General features: G+C 45.6%; 1 protein-coding gene across 1 annotated transcript in view; it reads left to right on the top strand.

The window, feature by feature from the left end:
- LOC144125270 (nose resistant to fluoxetine protein 6-like) overlaps positions 1 to 27400 on the top strand; it is a 110670-nt gene that overhangs the window by 28024 nt on the left and 55246 nt on the right. Inside the window, exon 2 of the mRNA XM_077658518.1 lies at positions 24207 to 24445. Within this exon, the coding sequence (XP_077514644.1) occupies positions 24207 to 24445 (239 nt within the window). The remainder of the gene's footprint in view (positions 1 to 24206; positions 24446 to 27400) is intronic.

The following is a 27400-nucleotide window of genomic DNA, read 5'->3' on the forward strand; positions in this document are numbered from 1 at the left end:
TTTTATTAATTCAGAGACCAGGGTTGGGGGGCAGGGGGGTTGCCTCCGCCTTGCTGGCTGTTGTATCTCAGGGCCGAAATTGGCATTGGCGGCTTCGTTCAGGTCGCGCGGCTCTCTGAAGCTATAATTGCGTTCGCATAGAGAAGTGGCGGCCTCGCTACTCTGCCGCGTATCGGAAGCCTTCGTGGCCGTGCAAGGCACGGCATTCAGGAACTGAATTAATTCGCGCAGAGGTCATGCACTCCTGTTTCTTTATTATTATTAGCTGACTTCTTTGGCTGATTGCTTGTAAACAATGATAATGAATATCAGGGCGCTATAAAACTCAGTCCAAAATATAGTAGTGGGCGACTGCCGGATAACGCCCTTGGCAGCTTAAGGCGCAGTTCTGCGAAAGGCGTACATTACCTTCCTGGCCCCAATGGAAGCTTAGTGACTGGGTCAGTGTATCTTAATTGCCAACGGTCATTTGTTCGTGGCCGACTTACACGGCGTCGCGTAAGCGCCCGTCGATTAAACTGCAATCTCGATGCACGTAGCCCCCAGCCATTTATTTGTACGTCGGGTCGGAAATTGGCGCCGCCTGCATCTCACAAAGTCGCTGTTATTGTTGAAGCGCTTCGCAGCCAATGGGCCTTACTCAAAGGTCGCCGCTGTTTTTGCGCGAGCCATGTCGGCGCTGTAGGACACGAATAAATACGCAGAACTGACGCCGTGAGTGCATTCAGTGCTTGAAAGCTGTATAGCACAAGGTCTTGAGCAGCGAGGAAGCTGTCTCGGGGCACTTCGGTAAGCAAGGCGATCTGGTCTCCTCGAAACTGCTCAGGGCGCGAAAGAGTCGACCTCAGAAACGGGAAGGCGCATCCAAGGCCGCAACACTGCTCGCCGAGCCTGATCGAGCCTCAATAAGCGGCGCAAGGCCAGAGCGGATTAACGTGGCACTCTGCTTCACGACCTTGCACTGCTTGCATTCTTGCGGATCCAGAGACACTCGCTGGGTGTGATACGCGACAGCCTTGAGTAAAGCGGTCGCGACCCTTGTGATGGAGTGGTCCTCGGCCATTTGCGTCTCTTCATCCACGAACCATGAAAGTCACGAGTTCTGCCAACGGGAGTTTTGCTTTGCCACACCAAATGGCCTTCGGCAAACTTCTTTTTTGTGCACAAGAACGGCACATCAGGCACAAATTGTGATTGGAACAAAAGGACGCCTCATAGTCCTTCCGGTATTGTTTTTCTGCTCAAGAAAAACGAGATTATACGATGTGGTGTGACAAATCTCAGTTTGCGTATTGGTTGTGGATTTAGGTTTCACACTAATCGCCTTTTTATTCCACATTTAAGCTTGCTGCTCTCGCCCTTCCATTCTACTGCTGTGGGGCTTCTGGTGGAAGAAGCCTTCCTTATAGGGCCGAGGCTGGTTCTTGGCGCCTCGTAAGTGGGAGGTGTACATAATAGCGGATGGCGCACCGGAGAAGGCACCAGCCAGGCCCGGAGGGTGCCGTGCTGCTGCTCCGATCCGCTAGAGGCTCAAAAGTGTGGAAACTTCACGCGATCGCGCGTGCGCACGCACGCACACAAAAACACGCACCACGCTTATTTACACGCAATAAGACTATATTGTTTGCGAAGTAAAATCGAGTCCTCATTCCACAGTTCATGTAACTAGTGCAAGTAAGCAGCACACGGACGTGACACAAAGACACAAAGGCAAAGATAATATACCATTAAAGGGACTGACTTTGAACTTATTACTCACAGACGCACTTTACGCGCAAGTGGCGTTCAGAATTTATTGTGGTTTCACCGGAAAGAACAAGAGTTTATACCTTACGCCTCCCAACTTCATCTCTGAGAGATACAATCAGAAAATCAATGTTCCTGGTAAGAGCTGCCGCACTCATGTCTTTCGCAATTAATTTTTAGCCCACACCCATATTCTAGAATAGACTTCCCAAAAGCATAGATTCATGTAAAACGCGGTACGAGTTCTTCTCCTTATCGTTTAGTATGTTGTAAATTCCCATTGTCCTGTTTTACAGTCCAGCCCTCTTATAACGGCAGCAGTTATAACGAACGTCGTTAATTCAGAACGACGGTGGTGCTCACGACGAAGTGCTGGGCTAGTTGGTACTACATGCTTGAACTACTCACAGCGCATAGAAAAGACACCAACGGAAAGAAACACACCACAAAGTGCCGACTGACGGTTGCCAGCGCTTCGGGTTGTTTCTTTCCGACATATCTTCACAAGCGAAAGCACGAGACACCAGGAGAAGAAAAACACAGGGCAACGCTGGACTAACAAATGAAATTTAATCGAGAAACGGCCAACTTAGGACACCAGAAGACGCATGCGTATCAGACACACACAAAAAACAGCTAAAAAACAAATACATAACTGGCGATTCACCATGGAATGGATATATGCTCCATATCTGGCAAGCAACAAAAGGCACATACTTTGCCTGTCAAACCTGCACACCCACACTTTTGCTTAGGAAGGTAAATTCCTTGTCAGTGAGATATAAAGACGGTGCACTGACGCATGTGTCACTGCCTTGCAACCTAATATGGTAGGCCTCCAGGATTTCCCTCTCCTCCCTGTTTTTTTCCTTTCCCGATTACTGACATGTTGTTAAAAGCCGGAACGCAATCTTTACAACTCCTTTATTTCCGTCCGTGCCTTCTGTGTGCGCTCTGGGGAATGGATGGCTGTGCTACCGCGAAAATATGTATTAGGGGAATGGAATTTTGTTTCATATACAAAGAGAACCTGTGGGCGCACAACTGAGTTGCAGCGAACGCGGTGGCGCTGAAACTGGGCCTCTAAGTCGAAAACCACCGCTTATTGCAGGAGCACATTGCGACTAGCATCTCCTTGCCTATGTGTTACCTTTAACGTATCCATACGGAAATATCGCGGTGACCTAAAGTGAAAAAGACATTAAAACAAACTACAGATAATGTTTACTGCATTCCAATCATTGCGAAAGTACGAATTTTTGCGCCGTAGAAGACGACGGTGAGCGGGCAGAGCCGCAGGACGGAGCGCTCGCGCTAGGCGAACTGACAACTGAACAAACAACGGACGATTCTGCTCTGAGTTGGTGCCCATCGGATTAGGGCTCACGCACTAGTAAGCAGCAACTAGGAAATACGGGGCGTATGCGGATGAAACTTCTTACAAAATGCAGCCGTCAGAAACGCGTGTCCAGAAATGCCATGGCTAGCACTGGTGGAAAGTGCAGTAAGCTTCGGGTTAGCGGCTTTCTGCGCCCGAACGTGAACAGCAGCCACCGGCGGCCGCCGTTTGTCATCGGAGAGACTCACAAGGCGCAATATTTTAGAAGCCACGTTCTCGTCCGCTACATGCACAACACAAAGGTTTGAAGGGAGCGCTGCTTTTTTTTTTCCATAAGTCCACTGCCATCTGCTGCCATCTGGGTTTTTATTTCGGGCCTTGCTGGCGTTCCTGTTTCTGTAAAAGTTTCATATTGTGTAAAAATGAAGAATAAAGAAATTTCTAAGCTTTTCCAAGAGTTACGTGATGAGATTAGGGCAGAACTAAAGGCTTTCAAAGAGTCAGTAGAACTAAACTGTCGCACGGAGGACAGAGGGGTTCGCACTGATATAGAGGATATGGAACAAAGTATGAGCTTCATCAGTAAGAGCCTAGATGAGGCAAATCAGTGACTTGAAGCCACTCTCAGTGAAAATAAGTCACTGAAGAAGGAAAATGAAGCCCTCCGGTTGCAAGTGCGCTCATTGGAAAAAGACCTCGATGCGTGCCAAACCAACCTTGTAAAATCAGAACAATACACAAGAAACCGGAACGTCGAAATTAAGGGCGTCACTCAGAAGCAGGACGAAAACCTGCTAGATATCATTGATAAAATTGGCAAAGCTGTCGGTGTGCCGTTATCAGCAAACGACATAGACGTCTGTCACAGAGTAGCAACAAAGAACAAAGATCAAAAGAACATTGTTGTGCAATTTCATAAGCGTGAGAAACGTGACAACTGTCTTGAGAAAGCTCGCAAGAAAAGGATCACGAACGCTGACAATGAATTGCACACCAAATCCGCGGACGAGCCATCGACAGAAGAGCCAGTCTATATTAACGAACACCTCTGCCCTCTGGTGAAAAAAATTTTAGGGATGGCTATCGCTCGGAAGCGTGAGCACAACTGGAAATTTGTGTGGGCAAGAAATGGCACTGTCCTTGCTCGCCGCAATGAAACATCGCCCGTGGTACAGCTATTCCGTGAAAGTGATATCGATAAGATTAATTCAATCGACTAACAGGCGTTGGGCTGTGTGGTCGTCCAGGCTTTGAGCGCCGTATCCGTTGATGATGGCTGACGACATCGTCCTTCCAGGCACTCTAGTTGACATTGTGGCGGCAAACAATGCAAGCAAATCGACGAAACTTTTTCACGTTAATGCAAGGTCACTGGCGTCAAAACATGATGACATACGTTTTCTACTTGAATACTGCGATGTGAAATTTGATGTAATCATGTTCACCGAAACCTGGTATACCACTTACTCAGAACAATTACTGCTACCCGGTTACAATAATTTCTATATGAATCGTCAGAATAGCAGAGGGGGTGGCGTATCTATTCTGATCTCGATGTCAGGTTTTGTTATTATAAATGACTATAGCGTGATCTGTGAAAGTTATGAAGTTCTGTGTATTAAAAATAATGCTAACATTTTTGCTGTACTGTACAGACCACCCAACGGAAACGTTTCTGAATTTATGTGTTTTTGTGACTCTTTGCTATCCTACACCAATGAAACAGCAGGCATCCTTACAATTGGTGGTGACATGAATATAGATATTCAAAAAGAAACTAGTCCAGCTGCTGACTTTTTACTGATCATGCAAAGCAATGGTTTCCGCAATGTCATTACCGGTCCGACGCGAATCACTTGTTCCACATCAACCCTACTTGACTTGTTTATTACTAACCACTCTGCTGACGACATTATATCGGGAAGACTTAGCAGTGACATTAGTGACCATTTGCCAATTTTCTTCATTATCCAGAACACTCAGCCTTCCAAACCTAATAGGTCTAATACAATAACATATCGTGAAATTACGCCTCACACAATAGAGGGATTTCAACATGCAATCATGCAGACCAACTGGAGCGATGTTTTCGCGCTTAATGATGCAAACGAGGCGTATCCGAAATTCATGAAAATTTGCAAAGGTCACTAGTTTACCTCCTTTCCAATCAAGTCACATCGGGAACAAAAAAGTCGTGTAAGCCTTGGGTTACGCGACAACATGTCAAGCTTATTAAACGGAAAAACAAACTTTATCATTCATTTATCCAGTCTCGCAACCAATCAAAATGGAAGAAATTCAAGTCTTTCAGAAACAAACTAAATAAGAATTTAAAGGAAGCAAAGTACAACTACTATCTGCGCATGTTTGACGGCAACTGCTTGCGAAACGGTGACGTAGTGTGGAAAAAATTAAATGACATCCTCAATAAAAACAAACAAATGGAAGTGATCGACAGCCTTCTTATTGATGACTCAGAATTGATTGGCATAGATTTAGCTAATAAATTCAACGATTTTTTGTTGAAGGTGGAAACAGTACATACTGCTCTGAAGCAGCCAGAAATATTTCGAGCGTGCAAAATTCCTTATTTTTTAGCCCCGCTTCTGTATCAGAGGTAATAAGGCTCTTTCAGGCCCTTAAAAACAGCAGGGCTCACGATTCAGATGGTTTAGAAATTAAACCAATCAAGCAAGTAATAGATGAACTAGCACCTGTTTTAACCCACATTTACAACATTTCACTCTCAAGTGGAGAATTTCCTCTTCAAATGCAGGTTTCTAGGGTAATAATAATGCACAAAAGGGTAATAATAATGCACAAAAGTGGCGATAAAAACGAACTGACAAATTACCGCTCCTTGTCTATACTGCCCATATTCTCAAAATGATTGGAAAATGTAATCAATTCACGCATTATCGCTTTCGCAGAAAAGTACAGCTTGATAACCGAACATCAGTTTGGATTTAGGAAGTTTCGCTCGATAGAAGACGCTCTCTTAGTTCATAAGGAAACGGTGTTAGAAAACTTTGAAAATAAATTAGCGACACTAGGAATCTATATCGATTTCAGAAAGGCGTTTGATTCTGTTAATCATCTCATACTAGTTGACAAGCTGGAACGATATGGGTTTCGGGGAATTTCTCATCGCCTCATTAAATCCCATCTTCATGGGCGTCACCAGTTCATAGAATTAAACCACCTTAAGTCGAATGTAAAACCTGTGAGATCCGGAGTTCCACAAGGGAGTATTCTGGGACCTATCCTGTTTTTTTTTATATAAATAATATTGTAAGAATTCCCGGAAAATATAAATACATAATATATGCAGATGATTGCGCAGTGCTGGTTTCAGGCAAGGACCTTTCGGAAATAAAAGATCGAGCAGATACTTTCTGTTATGGGCTTCAGGAATGGCGCCGTATAAATGGATTAATTCTGAATGAATCTAAAACATTATGAATTATGTTCCGCACACAAGGAACGCCCATTACACCACCTGAGAATATTCACTTAGGTCCCTACTGCATAAAATCAGTTAAACATGCAAAAACACTAGGAATAATCTTTTCTGAAAATATTACTTGGAACCAACACTTTAAAAGGATTTCATTGAAACTATGCAGGCTCGTAGGTATGTTAAACCGATGTCGCCAAATACTTCCGAGTAACATTAAGAAACTTTTATACAACGCTCTATTTAACTCACAAATATACTGTTGAGCCTTAGTGTGGGCAAACACCTGCGGAACTAACATTACCAAACTTTTATTACTTCAGAAGAGAGCAATCCGTGCAATAGAAAACAAATCTAGGCTTGAACATACACAACCATATTTCCGAAAACACAAGGTTATGACAGCAAATAATAATTACACACACAAACTTCCATGTGCTTACAGAAAAGCAGTGCAAGGAAGATCGGAAACAGTTTTAAATTTAGCACACCTTACAAAAAATCCAGAAACCTACACTTTTCGGTACCAGCCACCATGGTTTGTTCCCTTTTCGCGTACTGGCTACGGAACCGAAAGAATTAGACATTCATTACCATCCATTTTAAATGATTTCGACTTCCAGAGCATGGATGTCATTTCAATCCCACGTAGACACATCGCCAACCTCTTTGTCGGGTGAACCATGTTGATGTTGTTTTTCATGTCCGTTTTCCCCTTCTGTTTGCCTTTCAGTGTTATTTCATCATCTCTGTGTTGTGCACATGTATAAAAATGAATCCTTTATTTTCGTTTTCCATTTCGTTTTGCAAGTGCAGTTGTACTGCAAGATAGGCCTTTGAAAACAAACCAAAAAAATAACAATGGTGTTTCAGATGTGCACTGTATGCCTCGCCATTGCTCCTGATGTAAAGATGGCTGGAGCGCCGTCAAGCTGCCGATAGAGCAGCTTTTTCTCCAGCCACCTATTTTCGCTCCTCTGTATTTCAGGGGCGAAAATAAACATGACTATATTATTATTATTATTATTATTATTATTATTATTATTATTATTATTATTATTATTATTATTATTATTATTATTATTATTATTATTATTATTATTATTATTATTATTATTGCAAGGCATCAGTTTAGAGACAGTTTGGAGATGGCAGTTGACCTATTGGCCGAGTGGTTTGCGGAAAAAAAAATGTTGTAAGATCGTTCTCATGCTCGACAGTTGTACGGCGCACCACGTGCTGCCTTCCCTCATTGCTGCGACCACGCTCTTGTGCCACCGAACGCGACGAGCAAGACCAGCTGCTTGACACGGGAATAATTCACGTGCTCGACGTGTCCTGTCGGCTGTTTGTCACCAGCGCATACTGATGGCAGTTAAGCGACCAGGTGCCGCTACGTCCCAGTTCGAATTTCTCCGCTCTCTGCCATGGAATGATAAGGTCCCGTTCGTTGAAATGACTACGGGGTGCATCAAGAATTGCTTCCGAGAGGCGGCCTGTAGGCACCCAGGAACAGAAGGGTGCCGTCGAACATACGTTATCGGACGCATGTAAACTTGGGAAACGCATCATCGATGCGCAGCTGTCCCTACATGATGTCTCCTGGGATGACTTCTTTGGTGCGGATGATTACGCCGACATCGGAGAGCCTTACACTGACGAAAATAACAGTAGGCGAAATGCGATAACTCTCGGACTGCCAGGAATGTGATGAAGACGTTGGCGAGGAGGCCGACCTACCACCAGCTGCCGTGAACGCTTTTTTTATTAGTTAAATCAAATCCTTAAATGAGCTTGTTCGTAGCAAGGGTATCAGCGAGATTTCTGCGCGGAGAGCTTCGAAAGCGCCTTGATATGGTCTAGTTTGAATAAGCAGACGCGTATAAGGGACTTACGCTGTCTGGCTTTGTATGTGTGGCTGTTGCATGGGAAGTCCACTTACAGCGAACATCGGATAAAACGAATGTAATACGCGTAGCTTTTCGTTGTAACCGAGCTGGACTGTATTTCCTGCTTTATTCGCGTGCTGTGACCGAGTGCCTTTCTCGTTTGCTTTTACTGTGAGAAATTTTTACCTGGAATGGCTGTGGATCACTTCTTTCTGTGCTTCGTTTTCAATGTTGCTTTATTGTCATTTTTCTGCTACATTTGTCTTTTGCTCTATGGCTTCCGCTCGAACCAGGTTTTTCGAGATTTTTTTAACGTCTCCCCTGCTATAATGCCCAACGTGCTGCAAGTATCTCTACAAGTAAATTTATTAATTAAACCTTTAATTGCTATTCAGCAGAAAGTTTTCACTTTTTACACTTGGAAAGGAGACGTAAAATTTCAATTAGAAATTTGCAGGGCGTCCTACGAATCTTGTAATTCATCAATTTTCAACGTCCTGCGCGTCATGAAAATTTTTTCGCATGTTTAAAATAAAGCCTGGGAAGTACAAAAACTAACGCCACAGCATGATATCACAACGCCGTTTCAATGCTCTGCAACAATGAGCCTAAGACCAATGTCCACTCGTTACCTTAGCACGTTCCTGTTTAAAAAAACAAAAGAGCAGCGGCGCGTGCACTGGCGGGAAACTCACGCCAGACGACACATCAACTACCACCCCAGCTTTCCGGTATAATCTCACGGCTTACCGCTCCAGTGAACAACCACGCCCGCTGCTTACTCAGCCCTCGCGAAACCACCAGCTCGAGTGAATTTCGGCGCCGGTGCATGCGCCATTTATCTTTACATGGCTTTTCATCGTACTCTCTAATTCGACCAAAATGACTAATTCCATGACTCATCGATATTTTCGTGGCAGAGCAGCACTCGGACACCATTGTAGAGGATTACAGGTGCGTTTCAACCTGCTCAGGTTCTTACCCCTATAACGCCCAGCCAATGGAAACGTCATATGAAAGTCAAGAACTTCCACGATTTTAATGCTAATGATGCCTGATTGTAGATATATAAAACTTTCAGTGATATCTTGATCAAATGACCGTTAGAGTGTAATTAAAAATTGCTATTTTGTTGTCTTTTGAATGACTCAGAACGAAGAAACCGCCATAAAATATGCAGGCACATGAAGGAAATTAAAAGTAAAATTCAAAACTGCCGGAGGACTTGCTAGGGCAGGATTGGAACCACATAAATATTTGCCTCTTTTTTCGTTAGGGTTAACTTTTCATCTTCCTCTCATTCACCGCGGAGAGCTGAATCGCATTACACCGCTCCTTACCTGTTTTTTTTTGCCAGCCGAATTTCTTTTTTGGAGTCCACTGGCCCAAATTTCGTACACCGCAGGCAGTTATGGTACAAAAATTGCTTGATCCTTTAAATGTTCTTTTGTATAATATCTTTTCGTCAAAATCCAGTGGGTCCTCTGTAGAAATTGTCTATGAGGACATTTTCCCGGGAAACGCTAAGCATTTACCACCCCGCTTTTTGAATAGATTCTTATGAGACCATTTACAAAGCCTACCTATTAGCTTAACGATAGCTACTGACGCCTCCCAATGTTATGAAAAGGCAGGGGCGGGAATATATTGCTCGCTTCTAGATTGGTCTATCTCTGTGCGCCTTCTAGACTACACCCCAATTTTCCAAGCGGGGTTTCTGGCGGTGGTGTTTGCTCTTCGTAAACTAGAGCCAGCTTTTTCTTCAGTGGCTGTCATTACAGACTCTCTTTCTTTGTGTTCGTCCCTTGCTTCGGCTGTGGATTCCCCAATCTTGAACACCATCTATTTATTACTCCCTCCGCATTTGAGCCTTGTTCACATGATATGGGTGCCAGGTCATAGCGGTGTGACAGCCAATGAAGTTTCGGACTGCCTGGCAAAGGCGTCCCTCAATGGCCCCGTGCTACCTCTCGTTCCGGCTACAGTGTACATCACAGCAGCGACAGAATTGGTTCTGAATGACAACTGGATCTCTTTTAAGATCTGATGATTACTTGCACCTGAGGTATTCGTTGAGCAGGAAGTCATGTCATTCACGGCAGCTTGAGGTATCTCTATCAAGGCTCCACTGTCGGATCCCACCCTTACATTTTTATTTGCAGAGGTCTGGGTTGGCACATAATCCCGTCTGCGTAATCTGTGGTGAGCACGAAACCATAGACCATTTCTTGTTATTTTGTCGGCGCTACACCATGATGACAAGACGGTTTTTAGAGAAGCCACTACAACAGCTTGACCTTTGTTTGAGCAGACCAGTCATATGGTCGTTTGGAGCCACCATACTTGAGTGCAGCCACAAGTCTGTTTTTACCGCCATCCAAAATTTTTCAATAGAATCAAATCGGCTACCTTGCTAATTTTCTCTTTTCTCAATAATATTTTTATTCTTACAATTATCTTTATCATTTAACCACTCAGCTATAAACATGAGTCTAGATCTCCTGTGTGCGTTTTGCATTTCCCGTTTCATTACGCTGTTCTTTTTTGTTTACTCCTTTTCTCAGCATTGATTTTATTTTCGTCCAAGAAATATTTATCTTAAAAACTCTCCGTGCCCCCAATTCTTGACCAATCCCCTTATGAGGGCATGTGCCATTGTATGAGGATAACAACAACAACAATTCGCATTACTGTGTCCCCTCTTCACGATCTATTTGAAGGTTGCGGAGTCCCGCGGGCTGGTGTGTGTATCCGCTAAAATGGAACGAGCGTTCAGTGAGGTTGCCATCTTTCATGCTGCTGCTCACGCCGCGCTGTTCGCCCCTCTCATACTTGCATGTGCAGTCATCCAGGAAATTGCCGGCGTAATGATCAGATTGATGTTCGATACTTCAAATGTGGCCACTTATTGCCGAAGATGCCGGGGTATGTGGATGGAGGACACGAAAAAACAGCACACGTTAAATAAGCATGCGTTGAAGCAGCGCAAAAAAACAGCACAGCGACCAAACAGCACAAGAAAAAAACGACACACCGACAAAACAGCACAAGGAAAGAACAGCATGGTGACCAAACAGCACATCAGAGTACAGTGCAGCGCTGCTGGAAGGGTGAACTACCATATCCCTAACCGAAACGATAAATCACAATACATGCGGCAGCGACCTTTGGAGTAAGCGAGTACTCGTTTCGTTGGTTCATTAAGAAACAGGGCAGGCTCATCCAATGAGGAACAGCGTTGCTTAAGCAGTGCATATTGCAGAACTAGCGGTTATGTGGCCCTTGCTTGCTTGGCTTCAGTGAACTATTTGCTTCCCGTATTGTTTAAGTAGAATCTAGACAGCTGAGAGAAAAAAGGGCCCAGGCATCTGCTCTGTTGTAAAATGTTCCGGGTAGTTTATCTTGTCTTCTGTGCACCAAATCCTTTTTTAGTTTTTTGGTGGACCCTCCCAATTTTCAAGCCCGATTGGGCAATAAACATCTAGTGAAACGAAATTCTCTGCGTTCGTTCTGCAACTCTGCTTCAATAGGCTCCCAGCTGTTTTTTAGGTTTTCCTTTGGTTCCTGAGGAAAGGCACAAATGGGCCGACAATTGATGTTTTAATAAATATAGCTTCGAAGCGAAACAAATAGCTTGGGACAAATGTTGGGAAAATTGTTGTTTTGAGATAATTCTCTTCGAAGTGAAAAAAGGGATTCAATTTAAATTAAAATTGCACCAAACAACCTGATAAATATCGGCTCCGACAATCCAGTCATTGTTAAAAGCAAGCATCACATACTGCATACTTTCAGTGTATGAAGGCCTTCTAGCTCGCTCCCAACAAAATTGCTGCAGATTCCAATGACGACAGCCTTATTTTTGAAGAATAAGAACTTTTGGTACACTCAGAGCCCAACGTTGGGCGTGTTTGCGAGAACTCAGCACCATGATGGTCAACCAGTAGAGTCGATGCCTCTAGAACAAATTCTTTAGCGTTATTCATTAAGTACCCGCCATAGAAAAGGTCGACATTTGAGATCGCGAATAATACCCTACCGAAACGAGCACACGCTCACTTCAAAGGTCGCTGCCGCATGTGTTGGGATTTACCGTTTGCGGTTGTGGCTGTGATAGTTTATCATCATCATCATCATCATCAGCCTTACTACACCCACTGCAGGGCAAAGGCCTCTCCCATGTCTCTCCAATTAACCCTATCCTTTGCCAGCTGCATCCACCCTTTGCCTGCAAACTTCTTAATCTCATCTGCCCACCTAACCTTCTGCCGCCCCCTGCTACGCTTACTTTCTCTTGGAACCCACTCCGTTACCCTTAAGGACCAGCGGTTATCTTGCCTTCGCATTACATGCCCTGCCCAAGCCCATTTCTTTCTCTTGATTTCGACTAGGATGTCATTAACCCGTGTTTGTTCCCTCACCCACTCTGCCCGCTTCCGAGCTCTTAACGTTACACCTATCATTTTTCTTTCCATGGCTCGCTGCGTTGTCCTTAACCTAAGCTGAACTCTTTTCGTTAGCCTCCACGTTTCTGCCCCGTAGGTGAGTACCGGTAAGATTATGCTGTTGTACACTTTCCTCTTGAGGGAAATTGGTAAACTGCCACTCATGATCTGCGAGAATTTGCCATATGCGCTCGAGCCCATTCTTATCCTTCTAGTTATCTCCCTCTCATGATCTGGATCAGCTGTCACTACCTGCCCTAAGTAGACGTATTCCGGCACAATTTCTAGGCTCTCGCTGCCAATTGTGAACTGTTGTTCCCTTGCTAGGCTGTTCAACATTACCTTGGTTTTCTGCATGTTAATTTTTAGACCCATCGATCTGCTCTGCCTGTCTAACTCGTTGATCATGATTTGCAGTTCACCTCTTGAGTGACTCAGCAAGGCAATGTCATCAGCAAATCGCAGATTATATAGGTATTCTCCATTTATTCTTATTCCCAACTGTTCCCAATTCAGGCTTCGAAATACCTCCTGCAAACATGCGGTGAACAGCATTGGCGAGATCGTGTCTCCTTGCCTGACGCCCTTCCTTATTGGAATTTTATTGCTGACTTTATGGAGGACTATAGTAGCTGTGCAGTTGCTATATATATCTTCCAGTATTTTGACATAAGGCTCTTCTACCCCCTGATTACGCAATGCCTGTATGACTGCTGAGGTTTCCACTGAGTCGAATGCTTTCTCGTAATCAATGAAAGCTATATATAGTGGTTGGTTATATTCTGCGCATTTCTCTATCACCTGATTGATAGTGTGAATATGATCTATTGTGGAATATCTTTTACGAAAGCCTGCCTGATCATTTGGTTGATTAAAGTCTAACGTTGCCCTGACTCTATTAGCGATTACCTTAGTAAATACTTTGTAGGCAACGGATAGTAAGCTGATCGGCCTGTAATTTTTCAAGTCCTTGGCGTCTCCCTTCTTATGAATTAAGATAATGTTTGCATTCTTCCAAGCTTCTGGTACAGTTCAGGTCATAAGGCATTGCGTATACAGGGTGGCTAGTTTTTCTAGCACGATGTCCCCTCCATCCTTCAACAGATCTGCTGTTACCTGATCCTCCCCAGCTGCTTTTCCCCTTTTCATTGCTTCTAAGGCTTTCTTTACTTCATCTTTCGTTACTGGCGGGATGACGCATTGCTGTGCACTGCTGTCTTTCTCATTAGCGCTCTGATTACATTGGCTACTGTACAGGTCTGTGTAGAACTCTTCGGCTACGTTAACTATCTTATCCATATTGCTAATGACATTGCCCTGCTTGTCTCTTAATGCATACATCTGGTTTTTACCTATGCCTAGTTTCCTCTTCATTGTTTTTAGGCTACCTCCGTTCTTTATAGCATGGTCGATTCTCTCCATATTAAACTTCCTTATGTCGGCTACCTTGCGCTTATTTATTAACTTTGATAGCTCCGTTAGTTCTATTCTATCGGTAGTGTTAGATGCCTTCATGTTTTGGCGCTTCTTAATCAGATCTTTCGTCACCTGAGATAGCTTCCCGGTATCTTTTCGAACTGTCCTACCGCCTACTTCTACTGCGCACTCCGTAATTATTGATGTCAGGTTATCGTGCATTGAATGAACATCAAGATCATCTTCCTCAGTTAAAGCCGAATATCTGTTTTGCAGGGCTATCTTAAACTCCTGTGCTTTCCCTCTTACGGCTAACTCGTTAATGGTCTTCTTCTTCGCTAGCTTCTTCCGTTCCCTCTTCAAGTCTAAGCTAATTCTAGACCTTACCATCCTATGGTCGCTGCAACGCACCCTTCCGAGGACGGCCACATCCTGAATGATGCCAGGTTTAGCGCATAGTATGAAGTCGATTTCATTTTTAATCTCACCATTGGGGCTCTTCCAGGTCCACTTCCTGTTTTCTCGTTTGCGGAAGAAGGTATTCATGACCCGTAAATTATTTCTATCCGCAATTCGACTAATAACTCTCCCCTGCTATTTCTAGAGCCTATCCCATAGTCACCTACCGCGTGGTCGTCAGCCTGCTTCTTGCCCACCTTCGCATTGAAGTCGCCCATCAGTACAGTGTACTGCGATCTTGCTTTATTCATTGCTGATTCTACGTCCTCATAGAAGCTTTCAACGGTCTGGTCATCATGGCTGGATGTGGGTGCGTAGGCCTGCACCACTTTCAGTTTGTACCTCCTATTCCGCCTAATTACTATAGCTGCTACCCTCTCGTTAATACTGTAGAACTCCTCTACGTTACCAGCTATATCCTTATTAATGAGGAAACCCACACCTAGTTCTCGTCTATCCTCTAACCCGCGATAGCACAGTATGTGTCCGTCCTTTAGTACTGTATACGCCTCACCTGTCCTCCTAACTTCGCTAAGCCCTATCACATCCCATTTAATTCCCGCTAGTTCCTCAAACAGCACTGCTAGGCTAGCCTCACTAGCTAAAGTTCTAGCGTTAAACGTTGCCAGGTTCAGATTCCAATGGCGGCCTGTCCGGAGCCAGAGATTCTTAGCACCCTCCGCTGCGTCACAGGTCTGACCGCCGCCGTGGTCAGTTGCTCTGCAGCCGCTGGGGACTGAGGGCCGAGGGTTAATTGGTTTGATCATAGAAGGTTGTGGCCAAGTACTACACCAGGGTGGCCAAATCCTGCTCTGGTGAGAGAGTGCTTTGTCGGTTCAGGTCACCGAGATAAGGCCGCACTCCAGGCCTGGTTGTGCAATTCCATCGACACGCGGATTTTTTTTTTTAAACCCAGTGGAGAGTTGCGCGGCACCAGGATTTGAACCCCGGTCCTCTTGCACGCGAGGCGGATGTTCTACCTCTACGCCATCGCTGCATGCCACTGCATGCCAGTGATAGTTCACCCTCCAGCATCACTGCATCTTACTCCGAAGTGCAGTTTAGTCGTTGTGCAGTTTTTTTTTGCCTGTGCTGCTCTGTCGTTGTGCTGTTTTTTCGGTGTGCTCTTTTGTCGCTTTGCCGTTTTATCCGGCGTTCTCTTTTCACGTGTGCTGTTTTTTTCCTGTGCTGTTTTGTCGCCATGCTGTTTTTTCTTTACATTTTGTCGCTGTGCCGTTTCTCCCCTGTGCTGTTATCATATAAAAATCTCGAAAGCTTAATCGTTAAGCCATCGGTAGGTGAACCTTGCACAGATGCACCGGCTAAGCTCCACGCCAGCTTGTCTTGCGTGCTGCGTGCTCCTCCGTAGCTTTTTAAGGTTTTTGTACGTTTCAGTGTGAGGACGTGGAAGTAGTAGCCATACGTTAAGATGACCTGGAACTAGGTGGCTGGCCTTCTTTTCCCGCCTACTCCACCGAAGACGGATCACTGTGCATATGGCGCAGGAAATTCGTCCATTGAGACTATACTTTGCTGGCCCATACCGTACCCTCTCCGTTTTGGTCAAGGTGCGCCCTCAGAATTAGTATGGAAGTTAGGCGTCGAATGAGTCGGAAGGACGTGTATAGGTTGATTCGACTTCAGTCTATTTCGGCCATTAAGTGCGGGCCATAAGGAATCTCGACAGATTCATTTTTCTTTCTTTTAGGAGGACATTCCCGCCATGCTTAACAGAATAGACGCTAGCTATACCTGTTTCGAGGGTATGTTCTTGTTCATCCGCTGAACCTCTCGTCGCCCCGATGGAGATATAGCCAGCGTACAAAGCGTAATGCAAAGACGCCCGGAATCACAGCAAGGAGCAAGGAAAGTCTTGTTTTTACAAGGATGATTAATATGGGCGAAATAACCACGTCCAGTGATAAAGCGATATTGTTTATTGATTGAAAGCGAATGTCCTCGCGTTGCTTCATTCTGGTATGTCCGGTTGGCTAGGAAGTTCTCACCAACATGAGTATGCGGCCTGTTACCCCAAATGACCTCGTGCTCTCAATGACCGCTGTAATGTGGGAAGGATCCGTAGCTGTTCCGAACGTCTACGGTGATCACAGTCATGGGCTCTGTCGGCCAGTGCATGTCAAGAACCTGATGCCACAGCCTGATGAAGCAAACAAGCGCTTCAAAATCATGCACCTATAATCTTGCAGAAGTTGCTAGTCAGCGATATTGGCCACATATTTCCAAGCTCATTGGGGGGTGGAGCTGGCTTCGAAATTGTAGCGAGCGCTAGGCGCTCATAAATATATCCGCTGGCCAAACCGTGCGCCTCGCGTCTAGGAGGAACTGCGTAAAGCCTTCCGGGAGTTGCGAAGTTCAAAGACAGGAAGTCGGTACGTCCCCAGCGAACTGGATGTGTGACCCTTGCTAAAGCAGTGCGCAGATGGAACATGTGAAAAAGTTTGTCTATGTCATGCTTTTTTGCACAGAGCAAGCCTCGGTATCCTGAGGCTGAGAGAAGTCATGAGAGAAGCAAATGGAAGCAACATGTAAAGCAGCAGGTTGGGGTGCAGAACATGTCGCCAGCCTGAGGGGCCATCTGCTCTCCCATTTTGCGCGAGCACCGCACCGTTGTTTTTGTTGCATTCTGTCGCATCGATTTCATTGCTACTTGTAGAGCATGCTGAAATAATATTTTAGCATAGGCGACGACATCCATCCGATTACAGATTATGGGAGTAATCTCACGCCTTCTCCGTTATTAAGCTCAGACGACGTCTTAGGAGTGGTGTTCTTCATTCTATCCTGTACTGACGCAAAACATCAATGGTGCTGCTGCCGATGAGCAGCCAAGTGTAGGTCTGGTGGTGGTGTGCCCTCCATGACCTGAAAATGCTTGGTGGCGAGACATGTGTGGCGTTCCATCACCTGTAGACGGTGGGCGAAGCCCTATGCTTCGTTCCCATGGCCCGTTACGGTTGATTCCGGGAGACATCCCAATGTAGTACATCGATGACAGTACGTTTTGGCATCGCCATCCCATGGCTACGAAGCGTATTAAATATGCGCATAATACGTTTCCCGCATTTGTCCATATACGCATTCTAAACAACTATGGGACGCTTTGTCCAATTGAGGGTTGTCACGATGTTTCCATGAAGAGAGTTGTGGCTGACACGGGTTGCATCGCACGGGTTGGTCGGCAGCACATAATGCGTCATTTGCTGGCGAAAGTGAATTCGCTCAGCGTTTATTGTTCACCGGTTGTATACATGATACGCAGTGGAGGCTAGTGCCCTCTCCCTGAGAGGCTATCTCGCCACTTACATAACCCACGCTACCTGCTGCGCTGATAGTGATACAACTTATGATACACGGGTAGCTTGGCTGGGGTCATGGAAGATACTTAAGTGGTTCTTCTTCACCGAGCGCACAAAGTGTGAACCGTAATGCGTGTCTTTCCTCGATAGCCATTCAGTGTGGTGCATGTTGAAGTCACCTACAATCACGACGACATGCCGGGTTGTTCCTTCTTATGGTCTACAAATCAGGAGCAATCAATTGCAATGTCGTTACAGGGCGAGGGTCGTATTTAAAGTAACATGAATCACCACTTTTCGCTTTGTAATTTTAACTACTGCGACAACAGCGACAACTGCGACAACCCTTGACGCGCTGTACACCGACGCGCAATTTGAAACGAGGAAGTTGACGCGAGATCGCTGCTAAGATGAAGAATAGTAAGAGTTAACTTTGTTTTTGGAGACGTCGCCATTTTGGGGCCATGAACAATTTTTTGGTCGTTTCATTTGGAGTCAGGACCGGGATATGTCCCTACCCGAGATCCCAAGCTCAGATGCAAGCAAGTTACCCTACGTCAATAGCGGGTAAACACACGTAGCGAAAGCGGTGAGAACCAAAACGCACCACCAATAATGCTGGAACAGATGCAGAACCTGCTTAAAGCCCTGAAAGGACGGACCGCAACGGAGTTTCAACAGCATCATTCCGAAGTGCTGGCTGGTCTCCTAGGAATTAAAAAGAAAGTAGCACATGTTTCAACGACCTGAGACCTGTCACAGACTGCTCTAACCTGACGCGTCCGAGAATTAAAGGTTCTTGCTCGTCACTATTCGTTCTTCTCTGCGCATTTCTATTATCTAGCTACGCCAGTGCACCTGACGCACGACGCCGCCTGTGGTACCACGGGAGCAAACCGCAAGGAGCCTGACGCCTACAGCGGAGCCCCCTCGATTAACAATAGCTATTAACGAAATAGTTGCCCACAGCCTCATAGCACGCCCTACAAGCAGTATCGTTTATGGACTTGAGGCAGCGGACTTATGACGGTTTGACCGACTTAGACTTATACCTGACTCAGTTCATTGCTATAAGTGGAGCAATGCCTTAAACGACTCGCAGAACCTGACCGCGCTTGTAGCTAACCTCTCTGACAGCACCCTTGTTACCTATGAGCAACGTCGCAAAGAAGTTCAGACCAGGTTTCGCATCGCTAGTGAAATAATTGTCTTCGTGATTTGGAGCCACCCATCTGAAGCACTTGCACCGCTATAAGCTTCGAGCCCATCGTCAGGGTTCCTCAGAACGCCTCACGGCCTTGTTCCGGACATCGAGAGGCTTACCAGGAAGGCCTTTCTGGGTGTCCCTGAGCTGGTCGACGATACAGATGATTCCTGAGACCTCGTTTGCTGGTGGCAGCGAATACGAGGACGTAAAATGCGAGTTTTGGTTATTTTGGCCCCGCACTCTTCAAGCTTCCGTGACCGACACCGACGCTGAAACGAGATTTCGGCGTCTAGGATGCTTCGCGAGCCGTCGCAACATCTTCCTGGGCACATCTTCCAGGCACTTCACACATAACGGCCTTGAGCAGCGCGTGTCGTCGGGGGACAGTCCGGCCGGCCAACAGGTGCAAGGCTGGCTATAAGAAAAGAAGCGCTTTCGTTGTTACGCGGACCAGCGCATCAGCAGCTTGCCCTGCTTTTTGGGTTGAAATCGTGGGTCGCGTTCTCGCTGTTCTTGTCAACGCCGGTTGACCTGTAAGCCTCAACACCCATTCTTCTCTTCCACCGAGCATGTTCGTCCAACTCGTCTTTCGTGCCATTCCAGTGTAATGTCCGCTTCCTGAGTATAGCCTCCGAATATAGTCATTTTAAATTAATATGTTCGTACATTTTAGTTCCTTACAATCATCCACATAATGTGATTTCTTTAATAAAAAATAATGCAAATCTGAATCACAATGCGCTTGGCAGTTTGGCGCTCCAGTATGCGAACCTTGCAATATACAGTTCCCTTTTGGTTTATCCCCGAAAACCTCCTTGACTTGTTTATCTTCCGACGCAACTTCTTTTTCGTCCGAGCACTTAAGGTTGGCACAAATTACTGAGTGTGAATGCTTGCTTCGATCTTGGATACAAGTTAGCTTTCTGGCTTGACATCCCATCACATCGTTTATTGATATGAAAATCATGTCTATACGGAAAGGCTTTTCGGGGATGGTTGATGTTTCACTCGGCTTTTTTTTTCAGCAGAATTAACCTACGTTGTCACTCGCAGTATTTACAGTCTCAATTAGCTCTGTTTGAATTTGGCTGCCTTGGTATGTTAGCGACGCATCACCTTGCAATATCACAAGAGCTTCTACAGCAATCCATGCTACCGTGATGTGAAATACCTACACGTAAACTGTGCCGCACTCAGTTGTAGATTTTCATTTTCTTGCTGCCGATTACGCTGAACACATTTACCTCAGTCAGTTTTTTCAAATCTATTGCACTGATGTGCCCGGTGGTTTTTACCCTCGCACCTGTTGCCGACTTGTAGGGGTACTGAGGACCGTCAACCAGGATAAGCAAGTCCAGCTTTCTGCGGCATCACTTTCAAGTGATGGCTTTAGTGTCCTGTGTCGCAGAAAAGCGGCTTCGTAGCGAAAATGGTAGCGAAAAATCTGCGAGCAAAAAATACCGGATTGGTCGCTGGCATCACAGCGTGGCGCAACTGAATGGTGTAGTGGCGGCAGCAAGCGCCGGCCGCCAGGACTAAGACGCGCCCTGGCTGCACCATCCCAAGAAGCACAGGTATTTTGCCCAACATTGGAACCGTATTGGCAAAGGCCGGCCCTACAAAGGACCAGGATGGGACCATCCTGTAGCGATACTGGACTGATTACCTGTGCTGCTTGGGATCGCCGGCAGCAAAGCAGTGCAATATGATATTGCGTCGTTGCTCGCTCGCCGCCGTCCGTTTTCCAGCTGAGCGCGCAGTGACCTTCTCTAAATGAATCAATTTTCTATCCTTGCAGCATCGCGGTCACTCACTCGTGGCCTGTATTTGTTCTTAAGACGAGTTGCGCACACTAAAATACAGACACAGGAAGAACACAGGAAAACGGAAAGAGCACAAACTACCAATTGATTTTTTTTAATAGCACTGCGGCTTATATAGGCAGTGTGCACACGTGCCTAAAGAAAGAAGAACACGACAGAAGAATGGCAGATCACGTCTGTGCAGAGATCAACCAAAGCCGCCCAAGAAGATGTTTTCTGCATTTTTTGCAACATTACGGAAGTATCACTGATACAGTTATCGCCTTTTTTTGATATGGTACGGTTCTAAAAGCTCCCGCGCTACTTTGTCTTCGCTTTTGCTCAGAATCCTAATGCTCTCCATGGTGAAACAGCGCGGAAAAACACGAGGACGGAACAAACACGACGACACGAGCGCTGACTTTCCACTACTACTTTCATGGATAGCTAGTTTCATAGATAGTAGCAACCAACTTGCCCAGCTTTGCGTACTTCTTAATGCTATTTTACCGTGGTTCGCAGCCTGTACTAGATGCAGTGCAATGAGCGGGAAAATTCGCTCCTTCTGTATTCCGAATTGACCGTGCATGCTCCCCTGTGCGTTCATTCACGCAGCGACCTGTCTGGCCAACATACACGCGTCCACACTAGAGTGGGATCTTCTACACCACGCCCGTGGCACATTTCACAAAGGTTTCGGCATGTTTTTTATTGCATCCGTTGTGTTCACTTTTTTTTTGCCGCCGATCCTCGGGCATAACCCGGAGAGCTTTCGTAGCGCTGAAAAAACCACAGGGACGCCATGCCTGTCTGCCACTTTCTTCATGTTGTTGGCAAGTTTGTGCATATACAGTATAACCGTGGCCCTCTTTTTGAGCGCGCGCTCATTGGTGTGGCGGCGTTTTCCTTCTTTTACCTTCTTAAGAAGTTTCTCAGCTACAGATGAGAGAACCACACAGGGGAAGCCGGCTGAGAGAAGCCTGTTAATTTGATTATCTTCCCTCTCGTTTTCCCCTTTCTTCAGGCACATGGGCGCACAGCCTATGCAAGCCGCAGTGCTGTTAATAAAATCAGCTGATATTCTGCGCTCTTTCGTCTTCCTTTGTTCGTCCTGTGTCTGACTTTTTGTGTGCGTTACTTGTCTTCAGAACAACCATGCACCAACTAGCCCAACAAGAAGTCCTTATAAACGGCCTGTGTTTGCCCCGCATTCTTTGTGTTTGACTCGCATTCTTCTAATGTAATGTAATGTTGTAGATGTGCGTCTTACACGTGTTTTTATTTAATGAAAATTGTGATGCCGGCTACATCTAGAAAGCTATCGCGTCACACCCTGAAGGAAGAGCTTAAGCGTAATCCATATTATTTACTGTGAGGCAGCTGTGGAATATTGTAAGGTCCTGTTGCGAACAAATTGAAAAACGTGGTCTCACCTTGTGACGTGTAGCAACACCTTGCTTTTAAAAGAATAAATTATTTATTAGCTGGTAGGTGCATGACACAAGAGAACTACAACCCACAAATAGACGCGATAGGGGAAAAAACACACGAACGCGAGGTTGAATAAGAACTGAGCTTTATTCAAGCAAAAAAAAACATGTAATGTAGAAATAATCATACACTCGCCAAAAGTTTCGACGAAAACGAAACACGACGTTTCGGGGCCCGTACGGGTCCCTTGATGACATAGAGCGCCGCATGGAACGACGGTGGTTTAAGTACGGTTAAAATTGCGTAATGACAGATTGTAGATCTCTGGAAGATTTCCACGTGTCCTGTTAAGAGCGTGCTTCGTGTTATGTATATGAAAATATTCTAAAAGAAGGCGCGATGATAAGTTTTTCTATATGGGAATGACTGATGTCCCAATCGATGGTGTGTCCCGTTGATACGCTGTGTTCCGCCAAAGCATTAGATGTGGAGCGGCCGTTCGTGACGTCATGCTGATGCTCTTTGAGCCTGCGTCTGAAGTTTCCGGTTTCGCTAATGTAAGCGGCGTCACAGACTTGACACGGTATCTTGTATACCACGCCCGGGTACCTTGAGAGATCTTGACGATTTTTACCCGGACCAGCTGTTGTTTTAACTTGCTGGGAGGCACATGAGAAATGTGCCCGTCATAGACTTTGAAAATGCGTGAAAATGCTTCGCTTACCCGGAAGCATAAGGAATGCTCCCTCGCTTGGCTTCTGCGTTTTTCTACCCTTGGCCAGGACGGGAGGCATGAGCGGAGTGCTCTTGGCTTTTCATTAGCTGCTGAGGATATCCATTGTTTTTCAAGTTTTGCTTCACTTTGTCGATTTCGCAGCGGCGTTTTTCTTGTCTCCAGCATAGGGTGAACGCGCGATTAAAAAGCGATTTGGCGACCCACCGCTTCTGACCAATTGGATGTGCGGACTGAAAGTTGAGGTACTTCCCGATGTGCGTCGGTTTTAATATACTGAGGTTTAAAGCACGGTTGTTTTTCACTGCAACAGGACATCAAGAAAAGGAATTTTTCTGTTGTCCAAGACGCCAACAGAAAAATCTTTTTTCTTGATGTCATCGCGCAGCGGGAAACAACCGTGCTTGAAACCTCAGTATATCGATGGAGGCGTTTTGATGGAGGCGAGACGCAAAAGGCGCCCGTGTGCTGGGCGATGTCAGTGCACGTTAAAGATCACCAGGTGGTCGAAATTTTTCCGGAGCCCTCCACTATGGCACTTCTTTCTTCTTTCACTCCCACCTTCCTCCCTGCGCTTACGACGCGGTTCCGGTGTCCATCGAGATGTGAGACAATTACTGCCTCATTTTATTGCCTCAAAAGGCAATTTTGAATTTTTTCCCAAAGTTGCGCATATATTAATTGTTATGGCGTAATCTTAGGAAATGCCAAAAGCCCTATTTCCTTCTTATGGAAAGAGCGTGCGGCCACCCCAAACGGATATGCTGATGGCGCGGCACACCTATTCACTGGAACAGGCACACTAATACCTAGAATTGTTGGGCGGAACTTAGAAAGCGTGCTTGGCGTACTGAACGATGTTCGTCCTGACACTATCTGTGAAATAACTGCAGCAGTTCCAAACCTCAGCCCACAAAGGGTTAAATGTCAACATGCTTATGAATCTGTTTTCTCTCTCTGCGCAGTGCTGGACTCCTGGGGGAAAATTCCCAGCGGGTTCTCCGAAGGCAGCCTGGCCGAACTGGGTGACTACGACCTGTGCCTTCGCCTCGTCGTTCACAAGACGGCGCGTTCAGGCAGAGGAGCGCCGCTTTTCCGCGGCCAGTACTGTAGCTTCACCCTGGACCCTCCACTGCCGCCACGGCCCGCCGTCATAAGGAACAGCAAACCCGTAATCGACAGCAGTAGCTTCGCCAATCACACGGTGCGACTACCTCCCTTAAAGTCTCAAGGTTCCACGGGTGCCAGCTTCTCGCGCTTTGTTTTATGGGCTGTAGCTACTGTGCGTCTAGTTCCCCGCTTACACGCCGACATGTTTACGCCTCGCAGACTTTTGGAGCCTGTACGCTGTCAGTGCTAGCGTTCCTTGAGCAGCTGAAAAGCAATCTCGTTCCAAAATATCTAAGCAATTAGAAGCTCCACTTGCATGCCGCCATATGGCTTCATAGAGGCTGTGCAGACTTCTGAGAATTTCCGCTGAGTAGAGAAATTGTTGCGGATAGGGCACTTAAACCTGGTACCACTGCTCATTCGGGGCAGCCGAATTCCCATTCTCATTCTCAAGTCGGATTCTGAATTATGCAAAGTTTGCCCATGAATATTCAAATTGTCTTTGTGGTGATATTCGGAACTTCGCGTTTTTGGTGGTTACGCGCCGCGCTTGAAATAATGTTTGAGGTTTAGCCTATATGAATTACGAGGAAGCGGTGCGTTTCTGATGCACACGGTGCGTTCCTAATTCTACTGACGTGGATTCAGTTGTAATGAAGTTGCAAGCAGGAATGAAAAGACGGGGGCCGGACCTCGGTCCGATTGCATAGTTCGGCAACAAAGTCGACATTTGAAAGCGCATATGGAGAACTGTGTTCGAGTTTATTCCGCTCATTAACACTTTCAGCGATGAATGTTTGATTAATTTCTCCGCTGAACAGGAAAATTCACGCACTTTGTCTTCATTATTTTGACGCCTGCATGTGTATTGTGCTGGAGGAAGGCAGTTATTGCGCATAAAGTTTACCCGTGCCATTTGACATGCAATGCCTTCAGTACAATTTTTTTTTCCGTCCAGCTTAGTGGAGTTGCCCAAGCATCCACTGTTTGCTGCAGGCATCTAATTTCACTGTGATTTTCACTTACACATATGCATAATTCGCGCACGCCAGATTTTGTGGTTAGGGTCTGCATGTTGTATCCGATACAGTGCAAGCGCGCCCCAATACCTACCAATCAAGAAGTGCAAGCGCACTCTGGTGACCTTTACAGAGTACATCGCTGATCGGGTTAAAGAATTCTCTTGTTTTTATGTGACAGTTGCAAAAATTGAGAAGCCTAGACAGTAAAGATGCAGCAGCACGTCTATGCCAGCGCTGCTTACACGATAAACATTAAATTCATATAAATCTTAAGTTCAAGATTAGAGTGCGACAAAACGACACACTTCGTTACCTAGCGCAAGCAATCTTTTAAACTTGCAGTCAAATAAACTGGGTGTTTAGCTCACAAGGCCCCACGTTTCTACTTCAGATCGGCTTAAGTCTGAAAAGATCGTCCTTATCAAGCAGAGGGAAAAAAAATGCGATGTGAGCTTGGTAAACGAGGAAGAGGCCAAAAAGACGGGAATATCCGCATGCCACTTCTTTCGGTATTCTTCAATACTACTCACTAAGCATCCTGAGGAGGCAAAGAAGGGGAAAAGAGGCGCTGGTGATGACATACATGATGGAAGCCAACACTCACGGAAACCCAAGAGCATAGAGGATTTTTTTTCTGTTTTAGTTGTCACGTTTTTCAATTCGATAATAATATGGTAATTGCTTTTTAAATAAAAATATTTGATTATAAATCAGAACAAAAAGCAACCACGTGCCGCCGGTGGCATCCAAACCAACAACCTCCGAACGAGGGTCTCTATTCTGGCAGTCTTGATGTCATAGGGCGCCTAAGAGGGTTCTCGCACAGCTTCCACCCTGACCGTTAGACCACGTTTCTGCGTGGAAGTCGCGGTAATACAAGATGTACTACATCTGTCGCTATGGACGAGGGTAGCGCTTGTGAACCCTCTCAAGGTTCGGTTCACTACGCATAAGTATCCCCGAAAGCAGAAGATCGGACAACCGTCGCCGTAGCTCAGTTGGTAGAGCACCGGACGTAAAACTTGGAGATCGTGGGTTCGGAGCACCGGCGGCATGTGGTGGTTTTTTGTGACGCTTTATAATGAATTATCTATAGTAAAAAAATTACAATAATAATATCTTACCGATGAGCACGGCAAACTAAAAAAACGAAAAATCGCTTGTGCTCCTGGGTTTCGGCGACTGATGGTTTTCGTGATGTAAGCGCCCTGAAGCAACTTAAGTACTTATTTACTCATTCGCATAGCTTACGGAAAGTGCAACAGGATTTTCTGCTTGTGTTCGTGCGAGATAATTATTTTTAAAGCAGACTGCACGTCAGGCAAAATTCAGCAAAGGAATGTCGTCAAAGAAAATGAGGGACTATAAAGAAGAACTGAACAAGGTATACCTTTGGGTTACAGCTACCGGCAGATTCCCTTGCTAACTGTATACAAGATTTTTTCATTTAAAAGATCTTTCAGGAATTTTCATGTATTCAATTATCTGGCCTTCTCTCCCGTTTTTTTTTCTTTCCTCTTTAATTCTTCTGATATATCACCCACGGCTTAACATCCATTAGCTTTGCACCAGTTTACCCTCTTCTTTTGGCTCTCCCCACTGAACAGTGGTCTATCCTCCATCGTGGGTATGTGCCAATACACTAAGGCAACAACAACCTTTGGGATATGGGCGCTGCATTCATTGTGGGTTGCACAAACGGCTGCTCGTGCAGTATGTTGTGGCGACAAAATGAGCTCTATTCGGCGTAACCTAGAATTACTTTGACAAGGTCGTTTTCAGGTAATGCTAATTGAGCAATAGCGCATATTCATTCGAAAGGGACGAAGTGCAAGGGCAGCAATTGCGACATTAAAGCTAAAAATGCGGCGCCGTAGCTAGGAAATTTAAAAGGATCGCGTAGTCAGGCTACACGAAGAGCCTGGCTGTAGGGCCTCTGTAACGGGCCGTGGAAGAAACCGGCGCTGGGTTCTGTCTGGTTAAAGTGTTTGTGATACGGACACACTGAAGAGAGATTGTGTCGAGGC

Source organism: Amblyomma americanum, chromosome 1, assembly GCF_052857255.1.
Source record: "Amblyomma americanum isolate KBUSLIRL-KWMA chromosome 1, ASM5285725v1, whole genome shotgun sequence".
NCBI lineage: Eukaryota > Metazoa > Arthropoda > Arachnida > Ixodida > Ixodidae > Amblyomma > Amblyomma americanum.